Source organism: Peromyscus eremicus, chromosome 1 (genome assembly GCF_949786415.1).
Source record: "Peromyscus eremicus chromosome 1, PerEre_H2_v1, whole genome shotgun sequence".
Taxonomy (NCBI): Eukaryota; Metazoa; Chordata; class Mammalia; order Rodentia; family Cricetidae; genus Peromyscus; species Peromyscus eremicus.
This window is the reverse complement of record NC_081416.1, coordinates 63,368,727-63,396,590: the sequence shown is the minus strand read 5'-3', so window position 1 is coordinate 63,396,590 and position 27,864 is coordinate 63,368,727. Positions and strand designations below refer to the sequence as shown.

General features: G+C 51.0%; 1 protein-coding gene and 1 long non-coding RNA gene across 4 annotated transcripts in view; one reads left to right on the top strand and one right to left on the bottom strand.

Annotated features, from left to right (window-relative positions):
• The window catches only part of Lrrc27 (leucine rich repeat containing 27), a 31,970-nt gene extending 10,365 nt beyond the window's left edge, over window positions 1–21,605 (top strand). For 2 of the 3 annotated variants that reach the window (XM_059265025.1, XM_059265032.1), the window contains exons 5-11: window positions 2,539–2,691; window positions 5,044–5,416; window positions 6,927–7,073; window positions 9,269–9,362; window positions 15,842–15,960; window positions 17,387–17,510; window positions 21,268–21,605. In XM_059265025.1, coding sequence (XP_059121008.1) covers window positions 2,539–2,691; window positions 5,044–5,416; window positions 6,927–7,073; window positions 9,269–9,362; window positions 15,842–15,960; window positions 17,387–17,510; window positions 21,268–21,414 — 1,157 coding nt within the window. In that variant the 3' untranslated portion in view covers window positions 21,415–21,605. Of the gene's footprint in view, window positions 1–2,538; window positions 2,692–5,043; window positions 5,417–6,926; window positions 7,074–7,575; window positions 7,940–9,268; window positions 9,363–15,841; window positions 15,961–17,386; window positions 17,511–21,267 lie in introns of those variants that run through there. The other variant, XM_059265039.1, reaches the window with a different exon arrangement.
• Window positions 21,606–23,048: 1,443 nt separating this feature from the next.
• On the bottom strand, window positions 23,049–27,853 carry LOC131898936 (uncharacterized). Its single transcript, XR_009376040.1, has 3 exons — window positions 26,550–27,853; window positions 23,390–23,485; window positions 23,049–23,184 (listed from the first exon to the last, which is right to left on the bottom strand). It is a non-coding gene; the product is annotated as an uncharacterized LOC131898936 (long non-coding RNA).
• Window positions 27,854–27,864: the final 11 nt, after the last annotated feature.

Sequence of the window (27,864 nt, the reverse complement as noted above, 5' to 3'; positions counted from 1 at the left end):
AGGCCAGACAGCTTTGCAGATAGCACACAGCCTAAGAAAACCTGGCCATACAATGCTGCCTGCTGCCAGCATGTGGCTTTGCTGTCCACAGGAGCCAGTCTTGAGTCCTAGCTGCCTGGGTTCAGTGCTCTTCTTTGGACTTAATCTCAGTTCCTTGGTCCTTTGGCTCGCACGTGCTGCGGAGGCCCGAGTGGATGTGTGGGGCCACTCACTCCCTTGTGTACGTTTTCTCTGCTATAGATGAGCAGGGTGCTCGTTTTCTCCTTTACACATTGATTTGTCTTGGTTTCTGCTCTCTTTTCTTTGTCTGCTTAAGTTTGATTCACTTTTTTTTTTTTCATCTTTGTTGAGTTGGAAACTTGGGCTTTGACTTCAGATCTTTTTTCTAACACACATTTGAACTGCACTTTGTCCTAAACACGGCCTTCGCTGCATCCACGTGTTTTGACTTGTCATTCAGCTCCACATGTTTTCTGGTGCAATTCACCCATGAGCTGTGTCACAGTTATTTTCTTCACTACTGTGACCAAATACCTGACGAGAACAGCTTGAAGGTGGAGGGATTTGTTTCGGCTCACGTCAGAGAAGGCACGGCAGAGTTCACTGGGACAGACCATGCAGCTGGGACAGGTCAGGGAGCAGAGAGCAGGGAATGCTGGTGCTCATGGCTTTCTGCTTTATGCCTTTGCAGTGAAGGACCCAGATCCGTGAGATGGTGCCACTCACATTTAGTGTGAGTTCACCTCCCCTTAGTGACACTTCTCTGGAGATACCTCCTAGACACGCCAGAGGTGTGTCTCCTAGGTGATTCCAAGTCACCCTGGTTAATTAGGAAGAATAGCTGCCACAGCTTGCTGCTTAGTTTATACACAACTAGAGATCCTCCAGCTAGCTTTCTGTGGTGAGTGGTGCTTTGCCATTTAAAAGGCAGAGACTCTCAGGCCAAATAAAAATGCAGAAGCCAGCTGCATGCAACCCACTTGAAGTTACTGAAATGCAGGAGGAAGTTTGAGCACCAGCAGCTGGAAGGGAAGGGAGCAGCAGGCATAAGGATCAAGTGACTTTATGATAGCTGCTTACCAAGTCAGATGTTCTCGGTAAGCATCTGATAGTGGTCGGTGTCATTCTGTCACTAAAGCACTGTGTGTCTTAAAGGCGGTGGACAGCCATCTTTGGCTCCCCTTGGTTTCTCTTGTTGACATCATCAGTTGGCCATGAAGCCCATGAAGAAGTGGGAGTAAGGGGGAAGTGCCCAAAGGTTACACATGGGAGAAAATATAGACCATGGTTTGGTCTGTCATACCCAAGAGCAGATACCGAAGGTGATGCTGGTTTTCACCTAGGCTTGAGACTGGGGTGGGAAGTGGATTCCTATGACATTCTTAGAAACTGTCAATTCAACCAGGTTTGGTAACTCAAGCCTGTAATCCCAGCACTTGGGACACGAGACAGGAGGATTGCTGTGTATTTAGGTCAGCCTGGGCAACAGTCGAGTGAGACCCTGACTCCGCAGAAACAGAAGAATGAATGAATGAATGATAAATATCCATTACCACTATGCATTTTCCCCATCTCGTCCTCCTCCTCCTCCTCCTCCTCCTCCTCCTCCTCCTCCTCCTCCTTTTGACAGAGCCTTTTGTACCCCAAGTTGCCTTGAACTCCCCATGTAACTGAAGATAACCTTGAACTCAAGATCTCCCTGACTCTACCTGGAATCTCAGGCATGTTCCACCATAGCTGGTTTATGCTGGGCATGGAACTCAGAGCCTTGCACATACTAGGCAAGAACTCTATTGACTTAGCTGCGTCCCCAACTCCATCTAATGCCCACTGCTGAGGTCCTCTGCTAAACTTTTTGAGGCAATTATTGTCATGTTCAGTTCTAGAACTGTTGGTACTTTTTGATGCTTTGTTTCATTAGCATTTCTATTAGTTTAGGTGTTTTACGAGATTTTCCTTGAATTAGTTATGTATCTTTATTTTTCATTTCTTTGGCTGTGTTTATAATGGCTGATGAAGACTTTATCTGCTAATCCTGGCATCTGGGCTGTCTAAGGACAGTGTCTGACACCTGTTTCCTTGGTACAGGTCCTATTTTTCTTTTCTTTCTGTCATACAGCTTTTATGATACAAATTTTTGGTAGTTAGGCACTGTCTGCTGTGAATTTCACTTTAAGGTTGCCGCTGTTGGGTTTGTTTTTTGTTACCATTAACTATCTGTCTCCCCTGAAGAGTTTTGTTCATAACTTTGGTTACATTTATTTATTTTGTGAGTGTGCAGTTGTACCATGGCATGAGTGTAGAGGTCAGAGGACAACTTGTAGGAGTTAGTTCTCTCTTTCCACTATGTGGGTCCCAGGGGTGGAACTCAAGTCATCAGGCTTGGTGGCAAGTGCCTTGACCCACTGAGCCATCTTGCCGGCCCTACCTGAAGAGTTCTTAAAGCAAACCTCAGATATCTGTCATCTCTGCTCTCCTGTCCCTCCTGGGTCCCCCTCTAAGGAGCGGGCAGAGTACTGAAGTCTCCCTCCACTGCAGGGCAGGTCACCACACTGAAGGCACTGAACCTGAGACACTGCCCTCTGGAATTCCCTCCTCACCTGATCGTGCAGAAAGGCTTGGTAGCCATCCTGACCTTCCTACGGATCTGCTCAGTGGAGACTGCCTTTCCAGGAGATGAGTCACCTCAGGGTTTGTAGAGAATTTTCTATGACTAGATGGAGACTAGGAGTGCTGATCAGAACCAGGCAGAGCTGATCTCCAGCCTCTGTGGGCTCCCATGGCAAATGCTAACTCCTACATTGGCCCAAATGCCATGTCTTGCCCTGGCTCAAGCATCATTTACCTCAGAAGCAGTCCACACCTTCTGGGTAAATGCAGTAAAAGTTCATGGGAGAAGGCAAGTGGAGCAGTCATTGCCTCCAACCACTAGCAAGCAGCTGCTTTGGGGGGCCTTGTGCTCCCCCAGACAGCTTTTTTAAAAAACTCCATGATGCATATCCTGTTCCTGCCTAGATACCAGGAGCTAGCTTAAAAAGCATGGTGTCCCCTTATGGGATGCTTATTAAACTGTCCCATTTTGTCAACATATTAGCCAGCCAGAGAAGAGGGGAGGGGAGGGGGATGGTGAATCAGTCTTTGCCTTGACCCATCATGAATGCCCTGGGTTGCAATGTTTTAAAAATCATATTCATAAAAGGCCTTTGTTGGTGTCTCCAGAATCAGCTCGGAGATAGGGATTCAAGGGCCGGTGGATGGTTTTGGAGGTATCTCAGGAAACTTGAGAGAGAACGGCATTGGACATCATCCAGGGAAGGTGAAGGGCTGTACTTAGGCAAGACCCTAGGAGACAGCTTAGAGGGTGCTGGTGCTGAGTCTCAAGGGTGCCTGTGCCTGCATGGGGACCTAGCTGAGGGCTCATCCATGGGTGGCATCTACTTCTGGTGCCTTAGACTGCCTATGTAAAGGCACATAATTTAGGAAGAGGCAGCATATAGCAAGATTCTGAGAGGGTGCAAATGGCACCGTAAGTCCCCTAAGGGCAGGTTGACAAGGACAGGATAAGAGAGGAAAGGCCATGTAGGAAGCTCTTCATGCCTGTCAGGAGCAGGAGTACGCATGGGATTATGGGTTACTGAGAGGCAGGAGGGAGAGTCTGGATGCAACAACCACTGTGCTAGGGGGGTGGGGGGCAGGGACTTGGGGCAACACCTGGGGCACATGGTGCAGGATACTAGAGGGCATACATGTCAGACCCCAACGAGAAAGAAGCATTCCGGCAGCTAATCTGCACTGTTCAGAAGTGAGGATGCCGTGAAGAGGAGTTAAAGCTGTGCTCCAGACCGGAGGAGCTAAAGGCACAGGAGCTTGAATGCACCACCCTTCCAGGAAAGCCCTGGGTCTGGGGCCAGGAAATGGTGCAAGAAGTGCCACTGAGACAGCTGTGGGGTTGCAGGTCCTCCGTGACATGACAGATGATGACAGGAAGTCGTCCATGTGACACCCTGGCTCTGTGGTAAAGTTTGTGACTGGCAGTCTCCCCTGCTCTGTGTGTTACACAAATGCAAGGAAGAGGTGGTCAATGATAGAGTGGCCAAGATGTTTAAGTATCTAAAATCAGGAGGTGCTAGATGGTGGGGTCCAGTCTTGTCCAATCCTGCACCTCCTGGCTCGTGGTGCAGAGCCCCTGCCCGTCTGAGGGCAAGTTTGCAGCCTATGTCCCCAGTGGGCAGGAGCCACAGTGACTCAGCAGTGAATATTCCTTGGACTTGTCTTTTCTCAGTAGTTCACATGGAATTAAAATCTTTAAAAGTCAGCAAAGCATTGCCAAAGAACAGCAGGCACATGGGATAGCTTTTAATTGGAAATAAAAACTCAAGATATCTTGGGGTAGCGGGGCAGAAATGTCCATAAGGGTGGCAAGTACGCCTCATGCGCATGGGCTACAAGATACCATAGGTGGAGAAGGTGCGAGGGGGTCAGGGCTCCTCAAGCAGTGTGTCCATCCCCTGCCCAGAAGCTGCTGTGGGTCTGTGGCAGCCTGTGGGGTCCAGCTAGTCCGGATCTGAGTGGACACCCTCCCTCCTTCCAGACACCTCAGCAAAGGTACAGAGACTGTGGCCCTGGCTGCTAGTTGATCCCGGAGAGTGATACTGGACTTCCAGGCCGCTGTGGTAGGACAAAATGCCTGACGACGGTAACTTAAGGAAGAAAGGCTTATTTTAGCTCAGGGTTTGAGAAGATACACTCCGAGTGGGGAAGCCGTGGCAGCAGGTACAGGAAGCGGCTGGTCATAGTGTGTCTGTGGTCAGGAAGCAGGAAGAGATGAAGGCTGGTGCTTAGCTCACTTTCTCTTTTTTTTTTTTTTTTTATTCCATCTGGGTGTCCCCTACATTCAGGGTGGATCTTTCCTCCTAGTTAAACCCCTCTGGAACCACCTCCCTGAAACGCCCAGAGGTGTGTCTCCTAGGTGATTCTAAATCCAGACAGGTTGACATTGAAGATTGGCCCCACAAGTACTAAAATGTCGTTTTACTCCACCAGAAGTCTCAGAGGTTAAGATGAGCCTCAAGGACCTTCCGTGCCCTGTGCCGGCTCAACCCTGTAAAAGCACGTCCAGTGAGAAAGACCTTAATGTCCTGAGCCATGAGGCGGCTGTGGTGAAGGAGAAGGCTGACTTCTTCCCGCCTATGGACAGGCTAGACCTGAGTGAGCTCCGCAAATCCAGTGCCTCCTCCGAGAACTGGCCCAGTGAGGAGGAGATCAAGCGCTTCTGGAAGCTGAGGCAGGAGATTGTGGAGAATGAGAAGGTGGGCGTTCCGGAGAAGAAGCTCTTGGCTGTTGAGCTGCCCCCATATCTCAGGGCAGCACTAAATGCCAAGGAGAAAAGGCGCCGGAAGCCAGGGCCCACAGGCAGGTAAGGCAGCGCTGAGGCAGACTTGCCTGATCTCACAGAGCTGTAAAGTTATTCTGTAATCATCTAAAGCACAAGGTCCACTTTCTAAAATGCTCATCTGTTCTAAAACCATCATTTAGGGTATGTCGAATCAGTCCTGAGTATAGGACCAGAACAGACCAGTGTCACAGAATACACTTGGCAGAGTAGGCCAGGTAGATGAAATTTGGCTCCGGTGTGGTGTGTGATGTGTGTACATGCAGCTGGTGTGTGTGGTGAGTTCGTGGTGCTGCACATGTAGAGAATGAGGAGTATGCCACCATATCTCAGGGAACAATCATGCGCTCTTGGGGATGACAGAGTCTTGGAGCTGATAGTAGCCAGTGGTTTAAAACTCTAGCTGGGCATCTGGGAAGATATCCACAGGAGCTGAGGAGTCTGGAGATGACAGGCAGGGGCCTGCTTGGACTCTTTAAGTATACTCTGGTTTTGAACATTGTAAATGTTATTTGTGGGGGTGTGTACATGCATATGTATGGGTGTACTTGCCCGTGTGTGCACATATGGGGAGTAGGTGATGACTTCGGATGTCTCACTCTCCACCTTGATCTTTGGGACAGGGTCTCTCACTGAACCTGGAGCATGCCATTTCTGTTAGTCTGTCTGGCCAACAAGCCCCTAGGATCCATCTGTCTCTGCCCCCACCCCCACAGTGCTGGGGCAGCAGGTGTGTACCACTGCCCTCTCTACGTGAGTTTCTACATGAGGGCCTGGGAGCCAAGCTCAGGTCTCCACGTTGTCCAGTGAGCCCTTTACCCACTGAGCCGTCTGTGCAGTTCCTGGACTCCAACATCTATCAAAACCTTAAAGCATTCACACAGGTGGCAGCCAAGAAGTTCTGGAGTTCTTGGACTCCTGCGCTGTAGCATGCGGTCTTGGTGGCCTGAGGCCGCTGTCATGTTCTCAGTGCGAAGTCACAGGCAGGGAGCAATAGCATCCACCCTGATGCTTAGAAGCCCTTTTCCTCTCTTACACTGACTGTGATGAATAATTGTGATAACTTATTCCAGCAATCATGGCCACTCTCTAAAAGTACTTCATCAGTTTGTCTCTCTGTCAGGCAGAGATACCAGGCCTCAGCCCTGGGAGACTGAAGTGACTTGAGAGCTTGGGGTATTCAGTGTGTGACCACACTCCCTCTGGTTCCCCTGATGACACTGTGCCGCCTCTTGGGAATGGTTTAACGATGTCCTTTCCTGTGGACTTCAGTCCAGTATCTGGTGGACATCTGGAGGCAGCATCCTCAACTGACATGGACCAGTACTGATTGATGCTTTCCCTGGATTGCTATAGCTGGGACCAGTGACTGTTTTTATATCCAGGCCTGCTCTAAAGCTTTTCTGTTATTTATTGGGGAGGAGCAGGGGTCTTGATTTTGTTTAAATCTGCACATATTCAGCCTTGTATCTCCCACAGATGTGAGTGAACATCATAAAGTTACATTTCAGCTATAATCATTTTGTGATTTTAGAAAGAAGTCCACCTCCTTCAAAGGCATCTTTCCCAGCCTCCCTTCAACATACCCAAACACGGTTCATACAAAACGGCTGGAGAGCAATCATATGGCATCCCTCCGGGAGATCCAAGGAGAGGAGACACTGCTGCAGCAGCGCAGGAGGTGTGCCTGGGATGGGATAGCATCGGGACTGGGGGCCCAGTAGCCAACTCTGCAGCTAGGATTTTGTCCCCAGCCTCAGAAGAGGTCTGGTGGCTTCTGTTCTCCTGGCCAGGCTGGCTCACCTTCCCTCATTTGGAATCCTCACACATTTCGCATGGTCTGTAGTTTTCTGAAATGCCCAGGCTCTTTTCAGAGACTTTTCCTTGGATTTGCACAGCGGTAGTTAATGGGCACCTTTTGGGCAGTTTCCTGTCCCCTGCCTGCATTTGCAAGTGCCTTGAGCTTTTTTGTGCGGGCCCCACCTACCCACCCAAGTGCCTTTCTCCTCCCCTGACCATCTCTAGGGCCCGCCATCATATGTAAGGAGTGTTGTCAGACATGACTGGTCACCTGTGAGCTTCTCTCATGGTGGTGGCACAATGGCACAATCCCCACCCTTGGTTTCATGAGGCCAGCTTGTCACCTATCCCATTCTCAACAGCTATTCTCCTCTGCCCTACAGCTCCACTGACAACCCAGCTGTGTCCTGTTACGGGCCCCCTGCAGCCTGCCAGTATGGACCACATCCACAGTGCCACAGGGCCCCAAGCTTCATGGTTGGGTTTGGCCAGTGGGGGGTCCCAGTGGACATGTGCAGTGTGGTGAAAGCAAGGGTAGACTCTGTATGCCCATAGCCTCTGTGAGCTCCCTAGCCATATCCCTCGTGCCGCCTTTGACTTCACCTTCTCTCCCATTTAGTTTTCCTTACTGTTCCTTCGCTGTCCTGTCAGGATCTGGGATCCTGGCCACATCAGGTTCAGATATCGGAAGCCTCCCACTCCCTTCCCTCTGAAGCCTGGCTATAAATAAACCTTCTGAGGCCACAATCAGGAATTCTGCCTCTGTTTGTCTGGGCCCTAATGGGGACAGACTGCTCACAAGCAGCGTCTGTGGTGGTCCATGGCCGGAATCATACCAGACACCCTGTAGTTGGTTGTCTTCTTCCATAGTGGGTCATTCACCTTTGTTGGGAACGTGCCTTGTATACAGATAACCAGTGAATTATCTCCGTTGTCCTGCCTCTGTGTTGTGGTCCCTTGCTGAGCAGCTATGGGGCTCTCACTTGCCCAGTTAGGAGCTTCCTGAAGGGTGAGCAGATCCCTTCTGCTCCTTGTGATGGAGAGGTGGCAGAGGAAATGGAATCCCTTGTTTAGAAGCTAAGTGGAAGATTTGGAGCATGTCTGAACACTGGGGGCTGGGGACTTGGACCTTCTAGGTGGGTGGCAGGACACAGCTTCACCTGGGAGGAGGTATAGGGGAGGACCCAGCTCTCTACCCCATGTTGGAACCCAGGGAGCGCTGGCACCTAGACAGGAAATAGTTCAGGAGGGAAAAGAGAGATGGGGAGGCCCAGGCCAAGGCAAGATAAGCATGAACCAGTGCACAGATGTCTCTGAGGAGGGCAAGAAGAGGCTGGTCTGGAACAGGATTTGAGGCGCCAGCCACTGGAGCTGATGGCTAGAGTTGGTTCCAACAGGCAGGTGGACTTGGGACAGCAGAGGTGGCCTTCATGTAGCAAGGTCTCATTGCATCCCTACCACTCTGGCCATTGTGAACACTCCATCCCTAGAGTCTCGCTTGGCCCCTGGGTTTGAGTGAGATGGAAGACGCACATTATTTAAAGAGAAAGACCAGTCAGTATCTTGTGAGAAGCTGCCATGACCCTGAGCAGGGTCTGCAGCCTGTGATGCAGTGCTTGCAGCCTAGCTGGTTCCTCCCTGGCCAGGAGGACTTGAAGAACTGGCTGCCACGGCAGGGTATCAGCCTGCAGCAGGAAGTGCACCCTGCACCCGGGGGGTCTCAGTTGGAACCTGCCTACCCCTGTCTCTGCTCAAAGTGACTGGAAGAAACTCAGCTGGAGGGAAGGGAAGGGAAGGGAAAGCAGGGGAGGGGAGGGAAGGGGAGGGGAGGGAAGGGAGGGGAGGGGAGGGGGAGGAGAGAGGAGGGAAGGAAGAAAGGAAGGGAAGGGAAGGGAAGGGAAGAAGGGGAGGGGAAGGAAGGGAAGGGAAGGAAGGCACTACCAGCCTCTCACTGACTCTCTAGGGACAGGTCGAAGGGAGAAGGCGTGTGAATCTGAAATGACAGCAGATTTCACGAGCTCTGCTTGAAGTAACCGTACAGCTTGTGACTTTAATGTGACCATGCTTCTTCTCCAGAGACAAGAGAGCTCTGCAGGAGTGGAGAGAACAGACCCAGCTGATGAGGAGCAGGAGGGAGGTCAATAAATTCCAGCCTCCACATAGGAACATGGTACGTGGCAGGACAGGTGGCTCTGGCTTCGTGTGTGAGCACGGTGGGGCTCACACACAGTGTCTGGGCCATGACCAGGCAGGACCTGGCCTTTGAGGCTGCCCTCTGCCCACTGACTATTGGTTCCATCTGAAGGACTCGACGTTCCAAGAGGAAAGAGGAAGGACTAGGGGAAAGATCCAGCACCACTAGGTTGAGATATGACTGCAGGCATCATCCTGTGAACACTGCACTCTGATGCCAGTCACCTTGGGACCTAAAGAGCAGTAACCTTGCAAACTGTCCCTGACCCCAGGGTCCCCCTCAGGCTGTGTTTCACAGAATGTCTGTGCGGCACCCCTTCTGAATCCCTTCCAGTAGGGCACAGGGAACTGGCTTCTCCTCCAGAATGTGCCTAGCATCCTCTGTACTTGGGTCCAGGCTGGCAGGGTGCTTCTTTAATCCCAGCACTCGGGAGGCAGAGGCAGGTGGATCTCTGTAGTGTTCGAGGCCAACCTAGTCCACAAAGTGAGTTCAAGGACAGCTAGAGAGAGCTACACAGAGAAACCCTGTGTCAAAGAGAGAGAGAGAGAGAGAGAGAGAGAGAGAGAGAGAGAGAGAGAGAGAGAGAGAGAGAAACAAAGTTCCTTGTGTCAAGCAAGTCATTGGTTAAGTCAATAGCTGAAGAAGGTCCCAAGGTTTTGCACAGTCTGTTCTGACCAAGCTATGCTGGCCTGCAGTGAGGCCAGTGTGCACAGTTCAAATCTTCTTTAAAACCAACCAACAAACAAAACCCCCTAATTTTAGAGTTTAGAGTGAAGTTCCGATATCAATGCAGAGTTCCATACATCCCTTCTTCCGTTCCTCTGATGCTGACCACAGAGCAGTACTCAGAATAGGCTTGCCTGCTGCTGCAATATGAAGACCCAAAGGAAACCTGCCCCTCACAAGCTTCTCCGGCTGGGTCCTCTTGTCACCTAGCAGTCATGTTCCCTGCTGTGCTCTGGCTGGGTGGCTCTGTCGCTATGTCCTTCTTGACCTGATGCCTTGGGATAGTGCTGAACGTGATTTTTGTCAGCTGTTATCTCCTTCCGATTTCACTTCTAGGGCTTAGGTAGAGCTGTGTATTAGGGGCAAATTAGGATACCACAAAGCACTGTTGTCTCTTTCTCTGAGCAGCTTGCCATGGGTTCATAGTGTACCCAGCTCTGGTCGTTTGAATGACAAAAGCCTCCACGGGCTCATATGTTTTAATGCTTGTCCACAGTTGGTGGAACTGTTTGGGAAGAATTAGGATACGTGGCCTTGTTGGAGGAGGTGTCACCAGGGCTGTGCTTTGAGGTTTCAAAAGCTCACACCACTCCCAGTTAGCTCTCTTCTGCTCTGTGGTTGTCTCAACATGTAAGCTCCCAGCCACTGCTCCAGTGCCATGCCTGCCTGCCTGCCTGCTGCCTGCTGCCATGTTCCCCACCATGATGGCCATGAACTAACCCACTGAAACTGTAAGCCAGCACCAAATAAACTCTTCCTTTTATAAGTTGCCTTGGTCAGGGTTTCCTTTCACAGTAATAGAAAAGTAAGACGACACCAGACTTGATCCCTTTCAGGGTAGCATGTCTGTCCCCTGCAGTCACACTGACCTCTCCTCCATGGCTGATCCAGGCCTTGAGATTCTTACTGATTCCTACCAGGACCCTTCCTCACCAAATCTGCAGTAGGGCCATGCTGGCAGTGGGTCGTGCCCCTTTGTCGCTGAGTTCTGGTGCAACTTGTCTAAAGCAGAGACCATTGCTGCTGTCTTTGCAGGACCCATGGTCACTGATGTCTGGTGGGGCTCATCTGCAGTAGGGCTGGCAGCTGATGGCCAGCTAGAGTTCTGTCACTGGGTTCTTTTACCAACTAACATTCCCCAGGCTGCCATTGTTCATCCTACTCAAAAGAAAGAAAGAAACGGCTGGGCGGTCGTGGCGCACGCCTTTAATCCCAGCACTCGGGAGGCAGAGCCAGGTGAACTCTGTGAGTTCGAGGCCAGCCTGGTCTACAAAGCGAGTTCCAGGAAAGGTGCAAACCTAAGCTACACAGAGAAACTCTGTCTCGAAAAACAAAAAAAAAAAAAAGAAAAAAGAAAGAAAAGCCATGGAAATGTTTGCTATAGTAGAATATCCCAAGAGAGTGACAGAAAGTAGAGGGTGGGGCTTTCAAGGTCTGGTGCAGGTAGGGTCCCTGGGTGGTTTGAGTTCCCTCCCTGCTCATGGTCAGCAGAGACACAGCTCTGCCACCTGTGTGCCACTACTCAATCTCTGGACAGAGGGGTGGCCACCTCCTGGGATGGAAATGCAAGAGATTTGGGTGCCTCCAGCCCAAATAGGACCTGTTAGCTCATGTCACATGCACTACTTAGCCAAGAACTCTCAAGAGTAGTTCCTTAAAGTCATCCTGGACCCTGAAACAGGATCTTCCTAAATGATGTAGCCAGGCCCACAGAGGCTTTCAGGGAAAGCATGGTGAAAGCTAGCCTTGGTCACTGTGTTCATCCTGGAGGCCGCTCTGTTCTGATTCAACATGGTAATGCCTTCTGCATGTGTGTGATGTCAGAAAGGGCTGTGTGTGCCTAATTCATTTAAAACTGTGTTGTACTATACAAAGTGTTCACTTTTGTGTCCATCTTGTTTTCCGTGTTCCCAGTTTTATCATATGTATAAAAAACTAAAAATATTTCTATCAGCCAGCAGGTGGTGGCACATGCCTTTAATCCCAGCACTAGGGAGGCCAGCCTGGTCTACAGAGCAAGTTCCAGGACAGCCAGGGCTACACAGGTCCCTTGTCTCAAAAACAAAAAACAAAAACAAAAACAAAGAAAGCAAAGAGGTCTGGGAAGAATACTCAGTGGTCAAGAACACTTGCTGCTCTTACAGGGGACCTGGGTTCAGTACCCAGTACACTCACATGGCAGCTCACAACGGTCTGTTACTCCAGTTCCAAGGAATCCAGTGACCTCTTCTAGTTCCCTTGGGTACTAGGCATACACATGGTACACAGACATACATGCAGGCAAAGAATTCGGTGCACATAAAATAAAAATAAATCTTTCTAAAATATTTTAAAAGAAAGCAAAGATTAAAAGAGAATTGGACAGAGGATGTGACAAGCCGTTCACAAGAGAGAATCTGAATGACTAGAAATCAGTTGGGTATGCAATGCCCCACCTGTCCAGCTGAGGACCCTGCATTATGAACAGTCTGTGAGCACAGCCCCCAGCAGCCTCCTGGAAAACCCTCTTAATAATGGGGCAGGCAGACTGAGGATGCCACTCAGTTGATGAGTGCTTTCCTGGCATGTATAAAGCCCTGGGTAAGGGCCCCAGCACCACAGAAACTGGGCATGATATTGGGAGGTGGAGACAGGAGAATCAGCTATGGATTGAGTTTGAAGCTGGGCTGGGCCACATGATGCCTTGTATCAGAAAAAAAAAAAAAATCAACTAGTGTTCTTTGGACACTTTGGAGAGTTCGTTTTTCAGAGATGACAACAATCTGATTGGAAGCCTGTAAACAAAGATGTTTAGTTGTGTATTTTGTCATCTGCACAGACAAACGTAGAGTAAGGACTCACTCAGTAGATGGTATGTTCTTGTGCCAGCCTAGGGGAAGTTCTCAGCCTGTACAGGCTCCTGCGTTTGGGCTGGAGATCGCTAGAGGGTGCCAGGGTGCTGTGCATGGTTGGAAGCTGCTGGGCGGAGCTGATGCTCCAGCCTGGAGCACTGTGTGCCAAGCCCTGGTAGTTAGTTTAGCACGCGGGGTAAGGAACTGCCTTTGCAGAGCCCACTTGCCTTCCCTGTGCTTCCTGTGACCCTTACATGTGCAGGTCATATCCCATATCCCAGCAGGCGCTGACTGCTAAAAGATTCTGAGATTGGACACTGGGTAGGACTCCAGGTATACTGCCCTATTCAGAAAAGGTTTACATTTCTCTTCTCCATGTTGTTTTGAAGCCAACAGCCTTGCCTATGACCTTTGAGCCCTTTTTTCTGGGCCTCCATAGCAATTGCATGTTTGACACGCTCTTGTGAAGCTAGTGAGAACCTCCCCCAGCCACCAACACTTCCTTTGCCTAAAGGTTTGCCCAGTTTCCAAGTATTTACATTATTTTTGTTATTAGAGAATTGGGGTATTTGGATGAATTTTTCTTGCCTGTGTTTTTCTGTAATAGTAAATTACAGATTTACTATTTGTATAGATGAACTCCCCCCACCCCTGCTCCCCAAATGCCTGCCTTTAGTCCTTAAAACAAGTAATGTCTGACTCTAATGAGGAAAAAGAGAAACCACCTCGATTTAGCATCATGCATTTCTTTCTGTTGGAATTTCTTTGGAAGACTTTTGACCTCCTGTGTGCTGTGCGGCGGCTGTCACAGACAGCAAGCTTGTGGTATTCCACCGTGTCCCAGCCCTGTGCATTTCCTGGGTGGGGGTGGCTGTAAAAAAAAATAAAGGGTGTGGTGGCTCCTGTTCCCTTACTGTATCTTCCTGGGTTCTAAGCCTTTCAGGGCGCCAGGAATGCTGGGTTTGAACTGCACATGGGGGCAGATAAGACCCCAGCCTTGGAAATCTTCTGCTGAGAAGGGAAGATGCAGATCTGATAGGGAGGCATAATCTGGCTGAGCTCAAAGTCCACCCTTGCAGGCAGATAGCGCACAGCAGGAACCCTGGGCAGGAGGCTCATCCCCTCCCCAGGCCTCACACTTGCACTCAGTCTCACTCTGTTTAGTCAGCCTTGGAGTCCGACAGCCTGCCTCCCCCTAACAGGCACGTACGCACCTACCCTGCACATCGCAGACAGATGCACACACACTTAAGCTCCCCAATGTGGGGCTCCGTTAGTTCCCCACCTCATCCCCCGGAGGCAGCAGTGAGCAGCGCTGGTCACGTGGTCTTTGTTGCCCTTACCAACATGTCCTGTGCAGGCATATCTGCTTGTTGGAGCCACAAACAGCTTCAGATGCCATCCGATGGCTCTGCCGAAAGCTGGCCACTACAGCAAAGGCCAGGGAGTAAGATAGAAATGTCTCTAGTTTCAATTTCTGTTTCTGCAATTACTAGGATGAAATTCCCTTACCTCTAGTATTAAGAGGGGAAAGGCCAGCTCAGGTTCTGAAGGAGCCAGGATTAGGACTGAGCCTTAGCTTGGCTCTTAAGACTGAGCAGAGCAGGAAAGGCACAGAGGGACAGGGTGGCCATGGGGAGTGGGGATCAGAAAGGAGATCTCCAGTCATAGCCAGAGGAGACTTGGAAGACTAGCCTGGAGCTGGTGTGTCTGTGACATAGAGGCTCTGGAGGAAGGCCACAGCAGTCAGGAGACAGGGTGACCCAGGCTATAGGGCAGAAGGCAGGGCTGCTGGGGAGAGAGGCTATGTCTACATGAGCCACAGTGAGTAAGGAAGGCCAAGTGGGGTATGAGTGGCCGTCAATCTGAGTGACATCAGGCTGTCCAGAAATGAGGAGTGTGCCTGGGATGCTGTAAGGAGCGGGCTGTGTTTCCATGACTCCAGGTAGCCCATTATCATTACAAAGGGCACATAAGTTTCTGCTTTGGCCTGAGCCCCTCTCCCCATGCTCTGTTCCTACAACTTAGTGAAATCCGAGATGGGAACCTGTGTGGCAATATGGTAGAAGGGCTGTGGGATGTCCTGGAAACACACTGAGAATACTCTGGCCTGTGGGAAGATCTAGTACTACTTGGCCTTGAGGGCTGTGAAGTGCAGGGGGCTGGGGTACCAAATGGGCACATGTAGACATGCCCTGGTGTCCTTCAGGATGCAATTTCTTTATGGGGGGGAGACTGAGTCATTTACAGGTTTGTCACCTGTCCTACTCACGATGTCTAGATCTGTGGCCAGCAGCTCTGTCCTGCAGGCTGGCCACGTTCAAGGTCTGGACTTTGTATACTTGGTCTGTATTAGCACTTATGTACGAGCTTGAAACTTTGTGACTTAACACTAATTTGGGTCCTGTTACAATAATGTGTTTTCTGTCATGTGACAGAGTCTCAGGGTATCTATCCTAGGTCAACTGTAGCAATCTTGAGCACATCCAGGGTCCCTTGCTCTGTACTGCCTCCACTCCAGCTTAGTTTGTTGGGGCATTTGAGAGATGTCTGAACCAAGGACCAAGATGGGAGTGACTGTTAGTTAAGTCATAGGACGGGATGCCTATTAAGAATGCCCCCACCAGGCAGCGGTGGCACATGCCTTTAATCCCTGCACTCGGGAGGCAGAGGCAGGGAGATCTTTTTGAGTTTGAAGCTAGCCTGGTCTACAAAGAGTTCCAGGACAGCCTGGGCTATACAGAGAAAACCTGTCTCAAAAAACAAAACAACGAAAAGAATGTCCCCTCTGGGTGGCCTAGCAGGGTGAAGGGCAAGCTCATGAGCCGGGCAAGTGGGCCTGTGGGGAAGAGCAGCCTTTCCATGCATTGCTGGAAATACCTTATTGTACTTTTCTAGATGGCATCAAAGATTCCCTTTGCCACAGATCTGCTGGAGCATGGGAAAACGCCAGTGAATCCATTCGGGAAAGCGAAGCACAGCAAAGAGAGGCCAGCACAAAGCAGTGCTGAAATGAGGTGGGTGACAGTTCTGCCTTCCGGGACCCCGAGCTCAGGGCCACAGGCTGCCTGAGGCATGTGTCAAGGGCCCCTGACTGTCCAGCTTTGTGGGAGCACTCAGGATAGTGGATGATCTGGAAAGACCCGGTCCCCACCCTTGGCGTTCCATTACCCTGCCAGATGACCAGCGGGACTCAGAAGACGCCCACTACAAGGGTGCAGCTGCAAGCCCCACCAGCCCCACCCTGCCCTGGTTGGTCCGGTGTCTGAGCACTTGTCTCGCCCTCAGCCCTGTCTTTTCAGCTCTTAGGACTACATCTAGCTTTCCCTTCGTGGTGTTCTGGGCATGGCTTCTGCCAAAAGATTCCATGAAAGAAAGGCAGGCGAACACATGAAAAGACCAGTTCATGGTACCTTAGAGTTTGACAGAGTCTCTGGCTAAGGAGTCACCAGATTGCTAATGGGGATGGTAGTGTGGCAATTGTCCTAAGAGCTTAGGCTAGCTGGCAGACCCATCTGGAGCTCAGGAGAGCATTGGGTAAGCTAGGTGTCAGCAATGGACCAATGGGAGATGGGAGATCCCTGAACAAAGCCAATGGGACATTGTAGAAGTAGTACAGGGTCCAGGGCGGGTGGCAGAGAACTGTGGGGGTGTGGGGGGAGGGGGGCTCCTGGCATTTAGCCAGAGGTTCCTGGCCTCTTTCTGCCATTCTAAATCATTGTATTTACTGTTCACAAATAGCAACCTTGGAGTCTCAGCCCAATGTTAACAGAGATAGAGATATATTTAAAAAAAAAAAAAATCTCAGGTCCATGAGATATTCTGCTCTGTCTCAAGGTTCAGTAAGACTGTTTTACCTATGAAAAGGAATACTGTTTTCCACATGCATAAAACAGGCTCTTAAAAATAGGCACAGGGCTGGAGAGATGGCTCAGAGGTTAAGAGCACTGCTTGTTCTTCCAAAGGTCCTGAGTTCAATTCCCAGCAACCACATGGTGGCTCACAACCATCTGTAATGAGATCTGGTGCCCTCTTCTGGCCTGCAGGCGTACATGCAGACAGAACACTGTATACATAATAAATAAATAAATCTTTAAAAAAAAAAAAAAAAAAAATAGGCACAGCCTCGTATCTTCTGTAACTGAAGTTAGAGATGGTTGTTAGCTACCATGGGGGTGCTGGGAACCAAACCTAGTTCCTGTGTAAGCTCCACGGGGTTCTTAACCTCTAAGCCATCTCCCCAGCCCCAAATTGAGGGTGTTTGAGCACAGTGGCCCTGTGGGTAAAGATGTTGCCTCAAGCCCAGCGTCTCTAGAGGGAGGCAGGGAAGCCATGTCATTGACACCTGGTGCCTCAGATGGCTCCTGGGCTTCAGGGGAAAAGGTACTTTCTCTATGGTTAGAATGAGGACGCTAGCCTAAGCAGCCAGTGTCTGTGTCCCAGTGCCTCGCCACTAGCAGAGCTGGAGGAGAAGATAAGGCGTCACACGCAGCAGATCCGGACTCGCAACTTTCTGGGTACCAACCCACTGCAAGACATGAAGATGGCCAGCCAGGACCTGGAAACTGTGAGTATCTGTTGCCCTACTTGGGAATGCCTCACTAATGGAAGAGAATTCTTTATATAACTGCCGAGCAGGTACCCTCCCACAATGTGGGTTGCCTGCCATGTATGTGTTAGGAGACTCCAGAAAATATCCTGGCCACGTTGTCAGCCCTCAGCTGCACTAGACGGAATGGAATGAGCATGATAGCTTTAGGGCCCCTGAGGACGGTACCAGTCCGTTCCACAAGTCTGTGTAGTCTTTGCTTAAGGCTTCACACCTGAAGAGCGAGCTGAAGCCCTGTTTGGGCTGAAATGGGGCTGCTTAGAGAGGGCTCATTGCTGTTGCCTGAGAAGAAAACAGTGTGCCGGATCCACGGGGATCTGAATGACCACACCCCTGAGCTCCTGAACAGCAAATGGTGCCCCTAAACCCTTCCCAGACTCTTGCAGTCTAACCATGTTCCCACCTAGTGACTGATACCACCAGCCCCCACCTTGTGCCTCAATGTCCCTGCTTGTGAGAGGAGCACAGAGTAGCGGCCCTTCCTGCCCCGATAGGAAACTAATAGAAGGAAAAAGTGGTTTTGTGACAGTGGCACCTGGGTGCCTGTGACCCCACCATGGCTTAGTTCCTGGTTACTCTGTCACTGACTCAAGACCAGGCTTTCTCCACAGCCTGTCTGCAGCTCCGTCTCTGTTCTGTCCAGATGGACAAAGTAAACACAAACCCACCGTGAACCTTCCACGTCAGCATACCACATGTGCACCCAGATTAATCATCACCCACCACAGCAGGAAGAAACAAAATGGGTGCTGCCCTTCTAGACAGGGAAAGGAGGCAAGACAGCTTTGAGGTGAAAGTTGTGGATGCCCAGTAACAGTTGCAGGGAGTCTAAGGCACCGGGCTCTGGCCTGCCAGAGTTGCCACACCCCCTGGCTTTCAGTCACTGTTACCTGACCTTTGGCATAATGGCTGAGCCTGTATCCTAATACATACTGAGGCCAGCAAAGTTTTGTAAGAAGAAAGTCCCTGAGGTATAGTATTAAGAGCCTGCTGAGGGAGAGAAAACACCACCAGTTATGAGATCCATTCTACAGAACCTAAAACACAAGAATGCAAACCCAGACCAACCCCCCCCCCCCAACATGGATTTGGTACCAAGTCCCCACTCTCCCACAGAGAGGCTATTGACAAATGACAGGTGAGTGAGGACGCCCTAGGGGTCTGCCCCCAGGTGGTAGTCAATTAACTATGCTTCAGGCTTCAGGGAGCCACACATCCAAGAACATTTGGGCAGCACAGATTGGTCTTAATGAGGTTTTTTTTGGGGGGGGGGGGAGAAGGGGGGGCACAAAGTCAGGTGGGTAGGGAGGAGGTGTGGATCTGGGAAGGGTTGGAAGAGGGGGGTAAATACAATTAAAACATGATGGACAAAATTCTCAAAGAACTAAGAAAATTTCGTTTTGTTTTGTTTTGTTTTTTGTTTTTTTTTGGTTTTTTTTTTTGTTTTGTTTTTTTGGTTTTTCGAGACAGGGTTTCTCTGTGTAGCTTTGCGCCTTTCCTGGAACTCACTTGGTAGCCCAGGCTGGCCTCGAACTCATAGAGATCCGCCTGGCTCTGCCTCCCGCGTGCTGGGATTAAAGGCGTGCGCCACCACCGCCCGGAAGAAAATGTTTTTTTAAAAAGGATGCAAACCGCCGGGCAGTGGTGGCACACACCTTTAATCCCAGCACTCGGGAGGCAGAGCCAGGCGGATCTCTGTGAGTTTGAGGCCAGCCTGGGCTACAGAGTGAGATCCAGGACAGGCTCCAAAGCTACAAAGAGAAACCCTGTCTGGAAAAAAAAAAAAAAAAAAGTGCACAGTAGAGCTGAAGTACTTGTTGCTCTTCCAGAGGATCTAAATTCAGTTCCCAGCACCCACAGAGTGGCTTGCAACCATCTGTAACTTTAATTCCAGGGGAACTAGTGTAACCTCTGACCTCCATGGCACAGGCACTTATGTGGTGCACATACATATATGCAGGCAAAACACTCATTCACATAAAACAAATACATTTAAAAAAGAAGGAAGGAAGGAAGGAAGGAAGGAAGGAAGGAAGGAAGGAAGGAAGGAAGGAAGGAAGGAAGAAGCATGAAGTACTTGATAGCATTAACCCCGGTCATTGGTGGAAACAACTGCTGTTGTGAACCAGGACAAGTGCCTGGAGGTGAAATCCAGTAAATCCCTCAGGAAGGAGAATGGAAAGGAAGATGGACAACAAAACTGAAACAAGATTTTAAGACAGCAACAACTAGCAGATCGACCTGAGAGGTTCAACATGTGCTAGCATATTTCAGGAGGTGTCAGAGTAAGTGAGAGGAACGTTTAGAAAGAAAGAAAGAAAAATCGGCTTTCCTAGCATTCATGAAACCCTGGGTTTGGTCCGCAGCACAGGGGACTTGGTGGCGCATGCTTACAATTCCAGCACTTAAGAGCAGAGGGAGGAGGGTTAGGAGCCCCAAGGCTGCATAGTGAGGCTCAAGCCAGAGGGGGGCTACACAAGACTCTGCTGGAAAGAAAAGAAAGTACAGTTAGAGAAAGGGTTCCGATGGTCCACATGTCAGTAGCTTGATGTCCTGGCCAAGGACTAGACAATCCCATTGTTAGATGGATCGTGGAGGTTGAGGCCGGAGCAGCATAAATTCCACTGTAGACAATCCTTTGAAAATGTTGCTTCCCGCCCAGCCTCTCTAGGGGTTGTGGAATGAATTCTGCCTGAAGGGAGTTGTCTGGGAGGGGTAAGCAGAGCAAGGGGGAAAAAATGCCCCAGGCTTCTTGCCAGGGATCCAGAGACTCTGGCCAGAAGTTCCTCTCAGGAGACAGGTTTGTCCAGGGGAAGAGACTAGGGAGGGATGTCCCATTCAGGAACACTGAATGACAACGGGCACAAAAGAAACAGCACAGGTCTGAGAAGAGGCCCCACGAGGCAAAGCTGTAGATAGTGGGCACCAACAGGGCCAACAGCAAACAGTGCTGACTGGTGTGGTGTGGACCTGAGAATGGTCACACCCACAGCGTGGCTGACGCTTCTCTGGGAAAACTGTCCCTCAGGGCTGGTCCAAGATGGCGCGGCTGGGCTTGAGGAGACAAGCAGAAGGGGTGGAGGGATGAGCTAAGGTCTCCACCCAAGGATCAGGCAGCTATCCACCTCAGACAGAGAGACACTGGGCAGGCAGAGGTGAGAAGAGCTTGTAACACTGGTAACACTGCCCACCTGTGACCACCAGTGGCCTCAGGTTTCCCCTTTCCTGACCGGCAGATGGGCTGGGGAATGTGGGACTCAAAGCACACACCTGGTTCCAAGCTGGGCAATGTCCTTCCTTGGCCCTCTCTGTCTGTCTGGCTCTGTTCCTGGGTAGTTAGAAATCTTGGCTGGATTGTGTTTAGGGGGATATCCCACCACAAACCCCAAGGGCATGTACGGCACCAGCCCCAGGCTTCTCTCTCTCCTTATTCATACTGCTGCCGGCACAGCAGTCTTGAGGGGATGCTGTGGGGACACCATGGCACGTGGCCCACAAGGTTAACTCGGTGGACATATCCACAGGTACAAGAGCTGTCAGGGGTTCAGGTGGTGTGGCCCCTCCGCATCACTGAGGAGACAACACTAAGACGCAGTCTGTGGATGCTTGGGGAAAAGGCAGCCTGAGTGCTCCTGCACATACCCCAATATGCACCAACATGGGGGTTCATTTGTCCTGCCTGTCTAACTTACATCTCCTCTTCTCCTCCTCAAAGGCCAAGAAACTTCACGAGGAATTAAGGAAACTGAAACTGGAGATGACCTTGAACAAAGAACATCCATTTGCAACTTTCCCTGGAAACCTTTCGCTTCACCCACCAGCATCACAGCCTCAAAATATATTTTTTAACACAAAATACTAAGAAAGTGGTGTTGTCAACAGGGATGACAATTACCTCCCGCAGTGAGGAGCTGCTGTCCCCTATGTGGTGTGGGGATTGGCAGGAGGGCGACTAGTGGGGTCTTCAGCTGCTCCCCAGGCTGCGGCCTCTGATAAGCCTGATTCCTTTCAGAGACTGTAGGTTTAACTGCATTAAAAGGAAGACTGCTGTAAGCAAGCCTAACTGTTCTCTCTGTCCCCGTGTCCACTAGTCCGGTTGACTGGGGTCTTAAGCCAAAGCTGTTGTCCTGGTTTCCGTGGACCCAGTAGGAAGGGGAAGCTCCGGGCCTGACTGCTCCAGCCCCATCTTCATTCAGATGGGGCTTAGTGCAGCATGCTCTCTTGTTCAAACTGAAGTGTCCTTTGTCTGCACAGGGACAGTGACACCTAGCCCCAGGTCCTGTAGGATCCCTGGACAACCCCCCCCCCCCCCCCCCCCCGTCACCACCACCAAAGTTAAAACCTCCTCTCGATGCCAACTCCCACCTCCCCTGTAATCCTCCTGCCACTCACTCAGGGGCTGCATGGCAGGTTCCAGCTCTGCATGTGACTATAACTCAGGGCCTTTGCTTCAGGATGTTGGGAGCAGACATAGAACTACTCAGACTTTGTTTCCTCTTGCGTCAGTGCTGGTTAACAGGGTCCCCTTTTGAATTTCCTGGTCTTGTAAACAAGAGAATTTGAGAACATGTTTGAAGGGCTAGAGAGATGGTGGGTCAGAGAGTAAGAGCACTGGCTGCTCTTCTAGAGTGCCCGCACGGCAGCTCACAGTCATCTGTACCTCCAGATCCAGGGGATCCCCTAGTTTAGGGACGCCCCACTCTGGCCTCTGTGAGCACAAGGCACATACATGGTGCACAAACATGTATGTAGGCAAAACACACACACACACACACACACACACACACACACACACAGACACCAAAAATAAATAAATAAAATTTTAAAAAAGCCTTGGAAGGAAGCCCAAAGACCATTTTATTAGAGTTTGAGAGAAAAAACAAGGCAGGAAAGCTAGAAATCCCTGCAGCTTCTGGGACAAGGGAGAGGGATAAGAAGAAAGCCATTCCTTTAAAATATCATTACATGTGTGTTGTGCGTGCGTGCGTGCGTGCGTGCGTGCGTGCGTGCGTGCGTGTGTGTGTGTGTGTGTGTGTGTGTGTGTGTTTACGCTTGCGCGAATACATGGAGGTCAAAGGACACTTTGAGGGAGTCAGTTCTCTTCATCATGTTCATCATGTGGGTTCCTAGGGAATGGAGTTCAGGTCATCAGGCTTGGCAGCAGGTACCTTTACTGACAAAGCCATCTTGCTAGTCCAAGAGATGTTGTCCTTAAATTAGTGATAATCAGCTGGGAGCAGCTGCATGGGGTGGGGGGCGGCCTTCGGAGAAGAGTGAGAATGCCCTGTGGGTTAGGGCAAGCAGGCTTAGGAGTTTGGCTGACTTTCAAAAAAGACAAAGAGGGAGGAGGAGGAGGAGGCCAGAGAGATGGCTCAGCTGTGACTGCATGCTGACAAGCCTGGAGTCCCCAGAGCCGACATGGTAGGAAAGAACCAATTTATGCTAGTTGTCTTCTGACCATCACAGGGTGCTCAGGCACACATTGCCACACACACACAGATTTTAAAAATTTTTAATTAAAAGAGGAGGCTGGGTGTGAGTGGTGGACAACTTCAATCACAGTACTCAGGAAGCAGAGGCAGTGGATGTCTTGAGTTCTAGGCCAGCTTTGGTTCAAGGAGCAAGTGAAACCCTGTCTCAAAAAGAAAGGAGGAGGAGAAGAGGAAGAAAAGTTACACTTTTTGAGTTAGAACTCAGAAAAACAAAGCAGACAGGCTTAGCAGCAGAGCTCTGTAAGCAACTGCAGTGGGAGAGGGTCTTTCCGGCAGGTGCAGTGTGCATTCTGATTAGAGAAAATTACTCCTCCTATCTCCTTAACATGTCTCTAGATTGCTTACTTGGCCAAGTGATTGGCAGGCCAAGTTGGGTAAACTCTTCAGGGAGTCTTTGCAATGTCATGATCCTTTGGGCAGTATCAAATGCCATGTCTCCACCTGGGGCCAGAGATACAACTCAGATCTTATCCTTTTAACCAAAAGTCATTTAACAGGAAACATTAAAAAGAATTAAAAAGAAAAGGGATTGGTGGGTGGTCCTAGCCATCAAGGCTTACAAGCCAAGTTCAATCCCTGAAACCCAGTTTTTTATAAATCATCTTAAGCCATATGCAGTGGTGTACATCTGTAACCCCAGCACACCTATAAATGAAGTAGAAGGTGAAGAAAAGAGAATGACATAGAAACTCACAGGCCAGCTAGTCTGAGGTATACTGTATAGCAGCAGAAACAAGAGACCTTGCCTCAACAAGGCAGAAAGAAAGAACTGACCCCACAAATTGTCCTCTGGCATCCATATGTGTACCTGCAGTCCTATAAACACATGCACACAATTAACCTAATATATATATAGGTTTTTCGAGACAGGGTTTCTTTATGTAGCCCTGGCTGACCTGGAACTCACTCCGTAGACCAGGCTGGCCTTGAACTCACAGAGATCCACCTGCTTCTGCCTCCTGAATGCTGAGATTAAAGGCGTGTGTCCCCACCACCTGGCTAACTCTAAATTACAAAATAGCCATGCTTTTCCAAGCCTTGTTGCCTCCACCTTCCTCTCTTAAGGCACTCTATCAAATAAGAGTGTTAAAATGAGCCGGGTGGTGGTGGTGCACGCCTTTAATCCCAGCACTCCAGAGGCAGAAGCAGGCGGATCTCTGTGAGTTTGAGGCCAGCCTGACCTACAGAGTGAGTTCCAGGAAAGGCTCCAAAGCTACACAGAGAAACCTTGTCTCAAAAAAAAAAAAAAAAAAAAACAAGCCGGGCGGTGGTGGCGTACGCCTTTAATCCCAGCACTTGGGAGGCAGAGGCAGGCAGATCTTTGTGAGTTCGAGGCCAGCCTTGGCTACAGATGGAGATCCAGGAAAGGTGCAAAGCTACACAGAGAAACCTGTCTCGAAAAACCAAAAAAAAAAAAAAGGTGTTAAAATGTTAATGAACCATGATTAAGGCTCACGTGTATATGACCTTCATGTATGGCCTTGCTCCTTCCCCACACAGAAACCCAAAACTTTCTGGGAATCTCACAAAGACTTTTTTGTTGTTTTCGTAGTAAGTACTCAACGTTCACATAACTCTTGTGACCTAGGGCTTAACCTTACCTGCTGTTATCCTAGCCAGTGCACACCAGGAACCACCTTGTTCTTTACTGTAAAAAGGTTCCTTAGCAAGCCCTGAGACATAACTTCAGAAGCCACCAAATCATATGTACGGTTACTGTAAAGACACTTAAGTGTGACTCTCTTAAGAGGGCCACACCCATCCTTGGTTCTGTCTTTCTCTTCCCATACCTCACCCACTGTTTAAATGTTAAAATCTCCCCAACTCAGAGATTCTTAGTAAAACCAATCCCAGCTTCACCTGCAAGAAGGTCTCTGATCTCAGGCTGCTTGGAGTGGCAGCGTGGGGCCGTGTTTCCAGCCACTGCTCTACCGGTACTGACAGGCAGCTCCCTCCCCCACCCCCTCCAAGGTCACACAGAATACTACAATCTTAACCCAAAGTCCATAACCTTAGCCATATGGTTTTCTGATGAGTTCTTTCCCTAATCCCGAGATATTTCCTAATGGGAGAATGCCACAATTATCCTGATTTTTAGGGGGCAGGATCTCTTCAGAGCAGCCCTTGCAGGGTGGCCAGAAGGGAGCCAGTCCAGCTTCCAAAGCTCTGTGGCCTGTAGGAGGTCCAGGATTTTCAGATACAAAGACTCCATGAAGCCTTCCCATGGAGGACATCCGGGGAAGCGTGGCCTGCCCACAGCGGCCCCCAGGGAGTCCTGGTGTGCTCTGGTGCCTTACTCTACTCAGTGCCTAGTGAACCAGGCTCTAGGGCCTGCATATCCCAGGTCTCCACCCAGACCAGGCCCTTTGATTCTATCTCAGAAGCCTCAGCTCTGACCAAGTCAGGCCTTGTTGAAGGAACTGCCCAGCGGGCAGTCCCAGCCAGTAAGTTCAGAAAAAGGAAGCAGAGGCGGGCCCAGGTATGCTGGTGTGAGCTGTCTGGCCAGGCAGCCCTGGGCCAGGCCTGAGGCTATGGCAGCATCCCTCATGGACGTGCTTTGAGAGCACTGAGAGTCTCCCCACCAGAGCTGTGTTGTGAGTCAGTGAGACTCAGAAGGGCAGTGCTCTGCCAGGACCTGCAAAGGAGTCATCTGCAAGATGGAGGCAGGCAGGGGCTAGTGGCAAGAAGGGGACAGACAGCTGTGGAAGGTGAATCTTGAAGCCAAGTCCAGGCTCCAAAAGGGAAGCAGCTTGGGGCCCGGCTGCCTTCCTTGTCCAGGTGGGCGGGGGCTAGGATGAGGCCCTGAAAGGCCTGTGTTTAAATTGCAAATCCATCTCCTTGTTGGCTGCTTAAATATTCTACCGAACGAGAAACAGGTTTTTAAAAATGGCTTCCAAATACACATTAAAATACACAGCACAAACCTGGCAGGCAGGCCCAGAAGTGGCCCGTGGCCATTCCCTCTACTCCCCAGCTCTGACCACCAAGCAGCCCAGGAGCTTCCTGCCACAGGCTAAACCCTAGGTTCTGTCTGTCCCTTGTGTCTCTGTGTCCCTCCAAGCCAAATCTGTCCCTTACCACAACCAAATTATTCCTGTTGACATCTCGGAATTAATAGAAACGTCTTACCCACACAATAAGCTGGCAGTTTTCAAGGTGTTCTCCTGCCCTTGTTTAGCAAACTTACTTTCCACCCCTCTATAAACCTGAGGTCCCTCCACAAGGGCACCTGCTTGCTCAAGTGTCTTTTTCCACGGCCCCTTCCACTGGCCCCTCATAGCCCCAGTTGCTCGGAACTTGTGGGTGTCCCCAGCTTGGGAGCTACTAAACTGGGGGAAGAGGGTCCTGCTATGGTCTGTCCTTTAGCAGGCACCCCCAATACTCAGGCACATGCTCAGTTGGTATCTGGGCTGAGCGAGTGGGCAGCCACCCACCAGCCATCCACCTGGGACTGGGCTGGGAATGGTTCCTGCAGCCACCATTTTTGCTCCAAATTTTGCTGCACCCAGCTCTGGAGAGAAGGCGTGAGGATAACAGACGCTTGGGGGAGGCGGGGTGCCCATCAGCAGGTCTCCGCCCAGGCTTTCTCATCTGCTCTGGAACTAGGGCCATGGTCGCCTTAAGGTGAGGTAGAGCGGTGCCAGGGGCGGCCTCGACTGTCCTCGGTGGCGGCGTCTGTGGTAGCAGCCCTGAAGCAGGTCCCAGCGGGGGAAAACCTCCATTCCCAAGCTGAGAGGGGCAAGGGCTCAGGAGACCGGTGGCCAGGGCCTCAATGCCCTCCTGGTGCCACCAATCAAGGCGATGCCGCCAGGCTTAGGGGCCCGGGTCGCAGATGTTGTTGGTCATTACAACACAGCCGACCCTTGGGGACAGTCAGTTACGGTTCCGAATCCGGATCCAAAGTGCAAGTGCTTGCGGAAGCCGGAGGAGGTCTGAGGTGGCGGTCAGGCGTCCGCCGGGCGCCGCCACCTCCCACTCCTGGCCAGCCTACCCCCGCAGGCTCGGCTGCGCGCGCCTTGGAGCCCGGCTCTTGCTCTCGGGAGGCGGCTCTTCGTAATGTACACTAGGCGAGGCGCGTTGCGGCGTCTAGTCGGGGGAGACCTAAGAGACTGGTCCTAGGGCTCTGAATGGAATTATCCTCCCCAACGCTAGTGCTGGCCACCCCTGCGTTCTGTGAGGTCCTCACTCTGGCGCGAGCCCCGTTGTGGCCCAGGAGGCGTCGAGCACACCTGGGTAGCCCAGTGCTAAATCGCCCGTGTGGTCAGGGCGACACACAAGGCCTCGTTGCAAGAGTCCCACTGGGGTCCCTCAGCACCCCGAGTCTCCTCGGCCAGGCCTGACTCGCTTCAAACACACGCGCCCACAGACTTTTCCAAGTACTGAGTGGACATAGGAGTCGTGCGTAGGAGACGCTGCCAGGGTACGCTAGCACAGACTGCTAGGCAGGGGACCCCAGGGTGCATGGGGGAAGGGCCCCAGGCTGCGCCGGGTTAAGGGAGTGGCCCCGGGACAGGATCAGGAAGGAGGTGGGGCCCGGGGTGGGACCCAGAGCAGCAGAATGGGGGAAGGGCCTGGGCCCGGGGAGTGTCCCTGCCACCCCTCGGTTCCTGGCAGGGCCTTCTAGGGGGCATTCCTAGCCAGCGTGGCGGCAAGATTCACGAACCCTCCTCTCCGCCCGGCGGGGCCCCGCAATGCGTTGCCAGTCCAGCTCTGAGAGCCGGCTGTGGGGCGCACACTGCGGGCGGACCGCCCCACGCCCTCCGGTTCCCGGGAGCGCAGCCCGCGGCCGCGCGCCCCAGCCCAGCTCCGCGGTGGCGGCC